The sequence below is a fragment of the Beta vulgaris genome, chromosome 7 (assembly GCF_026745355.1).
Source record: "Beta vulgaris subsp. vulgaris cultivar EL10 chromosome 7, EL10.2, whole genome shotgun sequence".
Classification (NCBI taxonomy): domain Eukaryota; kingdom Viridiplantae; phylum Streptophyta; class Magnoliopsida; order Caryophyllales; family Amaranthaceae; genus Beta; species Beta vulgaris.
Genome location: NC_079208.1, coordinates 60,085,656 through 60,097,461, shown reverse-complemented (window position 1 = coordinate 60,097,461; position 11,806 = coordinate 60,085,656). Strand labels below are relative to the sequence as shown.

General features: G+C 33.5%; 1 protein-coding gene across 2 annotated transcripts; it reads left to right on the top strand.

The window, feature by feature from the left end:
• Positions 1–2,580: 2,580 nt before the first annotated feature.
• LOC104900290 (protein NETWORKED 4A) lies at positions 2,581–9,718 on the top strand. 2 transcript variants are annotated; one of them, XM_057396163.1, is made up of 5 exons: positions 2,581–2,735; positions 5,514–5,584; positions 6,439–6,547; positions 7,388–9,276; positions 9,367–9,718. In XM_057396163.1, the coding sequence occupies exons 2-4, from the start codon at positions 5,570–5,572 to the stop codon at positions 9,019–9,021; spliced, it is 1,758 nt and encodes a 585-aa protein (XP_057252146.1). In that variant the 5' UTR covers positions 2,581–2,735; positions 5,514–5,569; the 3' UTR covers positions 9,022–9,276; positions 9,367–9,718. The 2 variants fall into 2 exon arrangements, with proteins under 2 accessions (XP_057252146.1, XP_057252147.1); XM_057396164.1 differs by having other exon boundaries at positions 2,616–2,735; positions 5,514–5,592.
• The last annotated feature ends 2,088 nt before the right edge of the window (positions 9,719–11,806 follow it).

Genomic DNA, 11,806 nt, shown 5'->3' with positions numbered 1-11,806 from the left:
GCTGCCTGAATAGCTTAATCAAAAGATTGAGTTTCAATTGTAAAGCTAAATATCTATTCATAGTTAGATTTGGATTAGGTTTGAGTTTTTAGTTCAATATTCTCCAATTTAATTTGTTGATGAGTCTCTCAATAATAGTTCGTATTGACACATGATCTTTCCGCTGTGATTAGATCATGCTGTGATTTATTCACATAGAGTTGTCAAACTTTAAAATTTAACTAATTCAACCAGTTAACATTCGTGGACCATGATTATAATTTCGTCCTACTTATATGGCATGTATATGATACTTCCTTTCGTCTTTTTAAGTAGTAATATATTGTGATTCAACATACAACTTTGACCTAATATTTTTATTAGCCAAAATTATAGAAAATAATATTTATAAATATACATTAAAATATATCCAATAATATTTTACATGATTATTATCTATTTAATTACAATTAAAGTTAATATATAAATAATGCAAAAATTCGAGACTAGCTCAAAGTGTTGAGACAAATAAAAACAATCTCCCGCCAAGTTGACATTTGTACGGTGTGTTTACTTTAACTTATAAAATAAGTTTATGGTCTAATAAGTTCAATTCAAGTGTAATCAGTTTTGATCAAGTCTTATACAAAATTCATAATAAGTTCATGTTTTTTCAGGTGAAGAATACACACCTTAATTTAGATAGTTGTAGCAACGAAGTGCAGGCACCAGCCAGAAAAAAAAGCATTAAATGCAGGCACCATAAGAGGAATATTTATATAGTGACACCACAACTGGCCACAACTGCAGACAGACCAAGTCACATTCTCACATGCACTAAGATATTACATACACTCATTTAATCCTCTTCAATACGCCAAATTTAATTTCTTTACTTACTTTTTTCCTCTTATATAATTCCTTAGTCCTTCATATTCATTATTATTCCCATAAAGTATTCATAAACTCATTCTTATTTCTTTCTTCATTTTATAATACTCGTTGCACTTTTTTATTATAGGAAGTTTCACACTACCTGCTACACTTTTTTTTTTGGCAATATATTCTCTCTATCTATCTCCTCTTACACAGGTTCATTTTCTTTTTACTTTCTACCTCTCTCTTCTCCAAAAATTGTTAGGAGTCCGTGAATCGAAAAGTGTTGCGAGTAATATGAAATGGAGGAAGTATGTAGGATACATCTATTCAAAGATTTGATACAAAGCTAAATAACTTATAAGACAACAGGTCTAAATGTCCACTACAAGAGGATTGAACTTCTAACATTTTTTGTATATAGTAAGATAAAAAAGCACTAGGAGATCTTTCGCTCGAAGGGAACTCTTAATACTTCCTCCGTTTCTTTTTACTCGCTACACTTTGAATTTCACGCTTGTCGATGCACTATTTTGACTATTAATATCTTTAATTGTATATTATAGTAAAGTATTAAAAAAATTAATTTTATGAAAATATACATTGAGATGAATCCAACGACATATTACATTATAACATTTGATTTTATATAATACTTCTTCCATTTAGAAGTAGTTGCACCATTTCATGTTTTCACGTTTGCCAATGCACTATTTCAAACATTAATATCTCTAATTATCAATAAGTAAAAATTATAAAAAGTTGATATTAAAATAATATATACATTGAGACAAATCTAACAAGATCTCATATGATTATGTTTTTCCTAAAATTAAATCACCAAAAGACAATCAAAGTGCAAGATATGAATAGTAAACACTATACAAAATGGTGCAACTATTTCTAAACGGAGGAAGTACTTAGGCTCTGTTTGGGGAAGCATTCCAGGTGACTTAAATGATAAGGTGCTACAATTTTAAGTCACCTTATATGATTAGTGGTGTTTGGTGGAGGAACTTAAATAAAATTTAAGTCCAAAATTTGACTGAAATTGAGTTGGAGTAAAATATAGCTTCTGAGATCAGGTGCTGAAATTTTTATTATTATTATTTCTTGTTATCTTTTTAAGCCTAAAAAAATATTTTTCTTTTTATGTTTTTAAGTCTAAAAAGATATTTCAGCTACAGTCATAAATAATATTACCAAACAGGTTATGTAATTAGCTAGCTTATCAGTTTCAGCACCTTAACAGTTTCAGCTGCTATCTAATCAATTTCTGCCACCTTATCAGTTTCAGCTCCATTTCAGTTAGTTTTGCCAAACATAGCCTTAGTAAATAATACATGGTCAAATCTTATAGATGAATAGTGGAATTTTCAAAATATACCGAGTAATTTGAAACAGAGGAAGTACATCAGTTACAAGAGATTCTCCAACATATTATTGTTAAAATGAGGACTCAAATCTGGAGAGCGGTATTCCACTGAGTTACCATCTCTGCATCCAACAAGTCCATTACTTGGCAAAATCTGAGTCAAACCCATAATAAAAACAAAGAAAATCACTAATTCAAACAACAATTATTATATCAAATTCAAAAATTAAAAATTGAAAAACACACACACATAATGGTGGGAAACCAATAAAGTTGACCCAGTGAAAATAAAAGTATGTCCCTCTTTTTTTTTTCCTTTGAAGAAAAGGCCAAAAAAAAAAAGGTTACAGAACTTACAAAAAGAAAAGCTGTATGAACTTTAAACTTCTCTCTCTCCTCAGAGTTGATTGAGCAACTCTCTCCTCTCTCTCTCTCTCTCTCTCTCTCTCTCTCTCATGCGTTGAACAACACATCTTATTTTTCTAGCAACGTTTCTGGAAAACAGGTTCTTTCTGAAAAACTTTACTTTTTAATTTGTTGCCTTTTTGTTATCAACTTATCATTACTGTTTATTATTATTGTTGTTATTATGATTCATATAATTGGGTTTTTGTTTCTATCCTTTTGTTTTTTCTTTTTATATAATTTCCACCGACCACAAATTCCCAACAATTTTATGTTTTTCATGGTTTTTTTTTGCCTAATTCAAAGTTTTAACCTTTTTTTGTCCCTCAAAAGAAAGTTTTAACCTTTTTTTGTACCATGATTTTCTAATTTTAGAATTACCCACTAAATTTTTGGGTGGTTATAATCCATTCCTTTGTTTTTTTTTTTTTACTAATTAATTTGATGTTATAAAAGAAAAAAAATAGAAAATTTTATCAATTTTGCATTGTTCAAGTAGTAAAAATCCAAACTTTGTAATTTCACATTTTTTGTTCTTATTTTTTGGGAGGTGGGTATGGAGGAAGGTGGTGTGAACATGGGGAATTGGAATTTCTGAGTTAATTATGGATGATTTGTTAATTAATTGTCATTAAGAAATTCTAGGAAGATACCACATTGTGTTGACTGTTCACGTTCTTTTCTTGATTGAGCTGTTTTTTTTTTACTAAATTACTAATGTACAGACACTAGTAAAAGCGTAAAAGTAGATGTCAACTAGTTTAATTGGTTAAAGTCGAGTAAAAAATAGTGTCGAATCTCGTCTACATCATTTGCGCCAAAAGAATTAAGGAAAGTGTTGTTTTTTCTATCATTATTATTATTATTAGTATGCGTAAATATGAAGAATAATGTGATAAGATTGTGGAATGAAATGGTCATAGTATTAATTGGAGGCGACGCTTGTACTTGTACAACATCATCTGCCCACGACGTTGCTGAGTTTTATTGGGTCTTTTCTATACGTGTTATTTCACTAGTTCACCCTATTATTAGTTTACTATTTATTATGTCAGGTGTCATTTTTTCTGTTTTTATTTTAAGAAAATATGCAATTCTAACATATGTTTCTTTAATTATTAATATTTTTAGTTGTGCATATCTAAAAAGATATAAAAAAGTTATAATTCGATAGCATGCATCGAGACGAATATAACAAGATATCAATTGACTATGTTTTTTTTTTATATAACGGCGATAAATTGGAGTCAAAATTGACAAAATGTCATTTCATCCAATGTTTCATTTGATACAGAAGGGAGGAAGTATGTAGACAATGTAGTGGTATTATAAGAATTTGAAAATACAAATATGTTAGGCATCAAAACAAAACGTCTCTTATGGACTAGGTTTACAATAATTTATTGCGCACCCAAACTAACTAAATTAGAAAAAATCGATTGTATCATAGGAAAATTGACTATATCAGTTTATTGAATATATCATACAAAAAACTGACTATATAAAAGGTGATTATATCATACAAAAATTGACTATTTTAAATGAAAACTGACTGTATCAAATAAAAACTGACTATATCATATGGTTTCCGGTGCAAAATATATTGTGAATTTGGTTCATTCAAGGTTTTTTTGCAAAACATAATGAAGCCAAACAACACAGTGGTTTTGTGATGAATTCTGATACTAATTCTATTGAGGAATTGTAATTAATATTATCTCTTAATTAAGTTTGTACACATAATGAGGAAATTCTATTATTAGTAAATTCAGATAATCAATCTGAAATATATAGCATAATTAAGAAATTTCTATGTGCCATTGTAGTTTTGTAGAGCAGCTTGATGCTTGTAAAAAGCTTGAGATCATGCATGAACCAACAGTTTACATGTTAGAAAGTTTACAGAAATCTGAAATATAAGAAAGTTAAGTGGAGTACTAGTAAATGAATAGACCAACCAATTAGAGCAAAATTGATACATGCGCCAACCATTTACCGCGAGTTATCAGGTGATGTGAGTTGTGACAATAATTTTAGAAAGAATAGCAGGGGTTTGCCTGTGAATCTTCCTCTACATTGTACATGCATCACATAATAGCTTATACTCTTGGATACACCTAATCGAAATTTCCTAATCATGTTCAGAATCTGTTTATGAATATTGTGGTGAAATCTTTCGATGAAGATAGTCAATGAATATGTGCATGTATATATTTTGAACAAGCTCGGTATAAATGAATACTTGAATTTTAGTGTACCGAGCTAAATAAATGAATATAGATACTTTAATTCTTGACTTTTCCCAACTTATCTATAAGTAAGGATATATAAAGAGTGATTATGCAGTTCAAGGTATGAGAACTTATTGGACGAGAAGTGAATGATACATTTTACAAATGGTTAATAAAAGGTAGCATTTGAACTGGGGAAGAGTGAGAGTTGCTTACTGAAAGATTGATAGTGTGGGTAAGACTGTTTTCTTCTTATGTTAATAGGTTTGTGAAGGTATTGCATTATTAGTTTGTTATGAATAGCTTGAGTAAGAAGGAATAAAGTTAATTAGAGGTGAGAGGGAGATAATCTGATTCTATGTAAATAGAGGAGTTCAGGGAGAGAAAAGACATGCTGAACATTGTGAGAAGTTATCCTTCGTATTGGTAGATATAGGTTGTGCTTATCAACATGATCATCATGATCATCAGTTTCCAGATTCATAAATCCACTTCAGTTTTTATTTCTTTATCATTGTCTGTAATCTATCCAAGCTTTGCCAATTCATAGCAAGATTGTGCTCTATTCTTATCGTTCTTTTTGTCTTTGTCGGTCTGTGTAAAGCGCGGTATTTGAAATGCTTACTTTCTGTTCAAACTGTTTGCAGGTGAAAATTTTAAAAGCACATTTTATCTGGTTCTTTCTAGGAGCAAGTTGAGTGAAATGGCTTCTTCATCAGTAAGAACGTATACTTTCTATTGTTTTAGTTTGGATTCACTGTGCTAAGCTTTCAGAATTTTCTCCTGCCTTACTGTGGATAGTCCTTTCCTTTGCTTGTATAAACTCTTTTTGAGTATACATTATTGGTTTGTACTTGGTCGTGGCATATATATTTGTCCTCAGGCTCACACTCTTTTCAATATGGTGTACTCTATCAAGAACGGTAATATCTAATATTTTGAGAAATTTGTTTCTCCTTCCATGTTGCGTTAGTTACTTCTACCTCCCAAAGGATTGACTCAAGAATTTTACTACGAACTGGGAAGGTCTTATATTCTAATGCATTGCTCATGTCTATCTATGATAGATAGAGACTATGTTGAGCGACCTATGCTATCATATTTAATGGGGGAAACAATGGGCGGTTGTTGTAGGCCATGGGATTTGCAACCGTTTGGGAGATCTATTAGAAGTTGAAAGTTAAAATACTAGTTTTCACTTGTTAGTGAAATGTTATATAGACCCGGCCTCCTAAATAGAAATAACCTGGTTCTGCCATTAAAGTCATATTATACATCTTTGACCACTTACTTGTACAGTTCTTTATTAACTACATTTGTCTGTCGTACATTAGTACTACTCTTTCTCATCCAATACTCTCTCGCATGATCGATGATTTTACGAGCACTTTTCCAATAAGAAGTATAATATATCGTTGTCAATAAGCTTTTCTTGACCAATGAGGAATAAACAGTCATAAACATGTAGGATTAAGAGTACATTTTGCTTTTTATGTATTTTTTCGTGCCAGCTCTATCAAGTGCTCATGTGACTTGCTGCTTAGCCCTGATATGATGTGCTATTGATCTTAGGTTAACTCAAAGAGTCCTTTCAAAGCATCGGAAACAAGAAAATCAAGTTCCTGGTGGTGGGACAGTCATGTTGGAAGGAACACAAAATGGCTTGCTGAAAATTTAGAGGGTGAGTAACTGATGCACTTAGCTGTAAGCATTTTGTTGTATCACCCATCTCTTCCATCTTGTTAGCTTTCAGTTGTTTAAGCACACAATGACACAAATCATAGTCAGTGAAATTGTTAAGAATCTGATTTCCTTAGTGGCGTTAAGTTATGGTTGAAAACATTGTTTCCGTGAAAAATGGGACTTTATGCTTCAGAATAACATACTTTGATGACATCTCTTAGTGGCACGGGGGAGGGTCAGCTGACCGAGCTAGCCCATCCAACTATCCAAGACTAATGTTCTAAGGAAAGTACCAGAGAAGGGCTTGGTTTGCACTTTGCAATCCAAGCACCATTAAGAATTTTACTTATTCTGAGGTCTAGGATTCCTGAGTTCAGAACCCTCATCCTCATACTCTAACCAGTTCATCTTTCTTTGCTTTTCTAAACAATTTTTGTCATGGGTAACATGTTGCTGGATACTTATGTGGTGTCATACAATTTGGTTTACCAGATTGCAATGAACTATGTAGAGGTAATCATGTACTAACCTGGAAATGTTTGGCGCGGCAGCATCCTGATGCTTTGAGTTCACATTATTTTCAAATTCACTATTTTATGACCTCGAACGGCACAACACTTTCAAATTCGGTGATATGCTCCTGGTGTTTAGATTAATTAACTAGTGTTTGACAATGTCTTATTTTAGATCTATGGATCAGTAAATTATGCAAACAAATTGTTAGTTATGTAGTAAAGTCTGAATTTAACTTTTGCGAATGAGTCCATTTGCAACTCGGTACTTGGTGAGAACCAAACTGTTGAGGTAAATGGAATGATGATGAGATAATTTTCTGCAGAGATGGATCAACACTATAAACGTATGCTGAAGTTAATTGAAGGGGATGGAGACTCCTTAGCTAAGAAGGCTGACATGTATTATCAGAAGAGGCCTGAATTACTATCTCATGTAGAGGACTTCTACCGGATGTACAAGACGCTAGCTGAGCGTTATGAACATTTGACCGGAGAAGTTAAAAAGAACCTCCCGCCAGACTTACAATCACAGGGTTCCATTAACTCAGACACCAGTGTTGATGTGATCTCTTCATGGTCCTCTCAGGATCCAAAGCCAAGTTATCGTAAATCTGGTCCTCGTGCTGCTGGCTTTGACTATTTTCTTGGCCCTAAGAAAAGTAACTTTGATCTGCCTGCAAAAGGAGACGAAACACCTTCTATATCAGATTCCGAGACAGAATTCTCAGAATCTGATGTGTCCTCTCTTTACAGCTATACAGGAATATCAGTGAACACTGGCGAAGAAGAGGTGCAGTCGAGGCCTATGGAATCCGAGTCTGAGAGTTATGATGTGGAGAAGTTGCAGGTGCAGCAACAAGAGAATCGTAACGGATCCTTGAGGAAAATCAGCAGTGCCAATTTTGAGGATTATGAAGAAGAACTTAAGATGGCAAAAGTAAAAATCCACCAATCAGAAGAAGAAATTGCTAACTTGAAATTAGAGCTCCAAAGGTATATGACCTTGGAATCAGGCAGTGATTCGCTTCATGAGTATACTGGGGTGGAAGACAATGGCGCTGAGCTGGAAACTGATGAAAGAAAGGTGCTTGAGCTTCAGGAAAGCAATGGTATAGAAGTAGATATTTCTCAACCTGAACAAAAGATCCGGTCACTGTCTGAAGAGTTGAGAATCACAAAGAGGAGACTCCAAGTTTTAGACAAAGAGGTGACACAATTAAGAAAAGAGAACAGGGAATCTTCTGAGAATATAAGGAAAATGCAAGATCTGCTCAAACTGGCTCAGAAGGATGCTGCTATATGGAAGGCGAAAATCGAGTCAGAGAAACGACAGGCAGCCAAGTTGCAAGAAAGGATTGCTAGGTACAAAGCGAGTTTAACAGACCGGGAAAATGAGGTTCGTGATTTGAAAGAAGTGATCTCTGACGCTAATCGAAAGTATCAGCTCCATGCTGAAATATCTAGATTGACTGAAGAAAAGACTCGCTTGGAGGAGAAGCTCCGGGAATGGGAGATGCATTGTCATTCTCTGGAAACTCAACATGAAGCCTTGGAAAGAAAATTAAATGATGAAATTGAACACCTGAAAGTAGACATTACTGAGAAGACACATAGGCTGGAAATACTGGAAAGTGACCTTGATGCATATAAGCTAAAATATGAAAGCTTGTTGAGTGAAAAAGATGAACTCAACACTGAGTTAACTGCAAGAAATGACCGAATTGCTGACATAACAAAGGATTTGCAACAGTTAATTGCTGAAAAAGAAGAGACAAGTAAAGTGGTGCAGGATTTAAGATCAAGAGTTGAGAAACAGACTATAATGATGTTGGAAACCGCTGAGGGGAAAAAGGAGGCAATCAGACAGTTATGTTTCGCTCTCGAGCATTACAGGAATGGTTATCAAGACCTTCGACAAGCTTTCACAGAGCACAAACAGCATGTTTTGGCATCCTAATATTCTTTTCTTTACTGGATATAGATGTGAAAACCTCTTTTAGCCTGAGGTTTGGATATAATTTTAACCTCTTCACTGATTCATGTACATATATCATCAAAGAGTCAATTTTGGATTTCTTCTAGTTTCTTTGTCGTTGGTGTTACGGATCTGTGCACTTCATGAGCATAGTCGTTACCAGCATCCGTGGCTGCAATTGAATATCTTAATGTCAGCTTGATGGAACTCAGTATAGCTAGCTTTTACTCATATAAGGTTGGTGCTTCTTTCTCACTTATGTAGTTATGTATAAATGATTATCTCATATGTTTTTGGACAGTTGATGAATTCTGCTGCTTCTTACAGGAAAATGTTTACTCTTTGTACCCTGGGTCTGTGAGAGGTTAAGAGGTCCATACCCACCAATGAAGGGTGTAGAACTGATCTCCTTTGCTTGGAGCGTCTGCAGCGCCTTCGACCTCTTTGTTTATGGTTTGGTGTGTATTTAGCTAACTTTTCAAGATAATAATCTCGTTGTTGCGCTACATCAACGCTGTGTAAATTTTCGTCTTCTTTTTCGTTTGCACTGTTTGTAAAGTCTGATGAAAGTTCTTTTTTGTGTGTGAGATTGATTTACATTGTAAAAATTGGGTATGGACATTGACATCTGAATACAAATGATTTGCAAGTGTTGCTATATTAGCACTTTAGCAGCGCATCTTCCTTAGCTTGTTTTTTTTCTTAAGAAACTAATATTAGTTACTTGCACTTGACAGGAAGCTGGTATGAGTAACTGAGTGTAATTTCGTATGTTGTTTTGATTGCTAGGTAGAACTGATAGTGATTTTGACCCTTTCGTTTTTAATTAATGCAAATTTTCTTGACGTTTCTTTACTAAAAGGAGCACTCACAAAAATTGTGGTCTCGTATAGGGAAGTGATTAAAGCAATACTTTACTAGTTTACTTCTATTTGTTTTTTGGTTACAAAGATTTATTTCTTTGTCTAACAGAAATTTGACCAAATGTGAATCTCAATTGTGAAAATTTGATTGTGTAGTAGTAGTTAGATACTCAGCTTATGTTGTTTACAATTACTTTAACATTCTGCTGGGTAACTCAAATGTAATGAGATAAATTGGTAAACTGGATAAGCAAAAGAAAACTGCCAAGTTTAGTTGCTAAGACGGGTGGAGAAGCAAAACCATATTGTCAAGTAGACGAAATTAACACATTGTTGGTAAATCATATAAAAAAACGCGTTCTTTGTTGATTTATTTTAACTTTGTTGCATCTATTGTGTCAATTTTAACTTTGTTGCATATATTGTGTCAAATTTTGATTTGTCAGGTTGATATGTGAAACATGTAATATATTGTCTATGGGAAGAATACTCATAAACTTCAAATTGTTAGAAAGTGAATCAAACTTTGGATGGAAATAAGGTCGAATTTCAATTTTAGATGTTAATTCTTACCAGTCTCAAAAAAGGCCCGTAACTGCAGAATTACATCTCAAATTCTGTTATGCATCCAAAGTAACTAACACGTTATTTAGAGTCTGGTATCTCTTTTCTCTCTCTATAATCACATGAGTCCACTTTTCCTTTCTTTATATTTTTTTGTGCCAAGAAAATGTTAATTGCATTCAGAATTGGAGGAAATGTTTTTCTTTTTATCATACTCCCTCTGGTTCTCATCAGTTTACCCTTTTCCTTTTTCACGGTTTCCAATACGTAACTTTGATTATTAATACTCAATATCTTAAATTGTATACTGCTAAAAATTATAAAAAATTAATAATTTAAATTTTGTACATTTCAATATTGGAGAGATTTAGAGGACAAATATAATTAAACCTTTCAACTTCGTTTTGTTCTGCTTCCCTTCTCCTCTTTCTCTCCCCTTCCCTTTCTTTTCCTTTCTATTGCTATGAAAACAAAGTGTCAAGAAAATTTCTTAATTACTTTTTTCATGATAATTTGTTAAGTTTTCCATGTCACCATTAAGAGATCATACATACTATTGCAAGGGTTTGCCTCCAAAGAAGAGGTAGACCACCCAATGAACTAAACCAATGAGCTAAACCAAACAACAACAATTCTAAGTACATTGCAACAGTCTACATCCACTCTACAAATTCGTCAACACGACGCAAGCCTTGCTTAGCAAGGGCATCCGCCACCATATTAGACTCTCTCTTCTTGTGTATAATGATCACTTGAGTTTCCGATTTCATGGCATTTTGGATAAAATTCAAGACGAAATTGAGGTTCCATAACCCCCATGCTCTTCTTTACAAACCGCAACATGAATCAGATTCCACTATCAACATGAAGGGGTTGAATCTGTTGCAACTTAGAGTAAGTTTGAGGGCCCGATGGATGGTAGTATTTCTGCTGAATTGATTTCCATTAACGGCCCGTTTGGTAGTTGGTCATAAATGGTGGTAATGGGAATGAATTTGTGTGTAAATTTGTGAAAAATATTATTGTCCATTACCATGGTAATGCTAATTCATCCTAAAGTATCCACTTTCCTTCTTGAATTTTCATTCTCATCCAATACCACCTTGTAGGATGGTAATGAGTGGTAATGAAAATTGCTTCCCCTTGGAGACAAAAACACAAGTTTAGGGGTGAGATTGCTTGTCCATGGAGAAAAAATGTCTCCCTATGGAGATTTTAAGGGTGCTTCCCTAATAAATTTACACTTAGAATTCATTTCCATTATCGCAATTTATTAACGACTACCAAACGGACCGTAAAGGTATTAGGAAAGAAAAGACACATACAAAATTCCCATAATG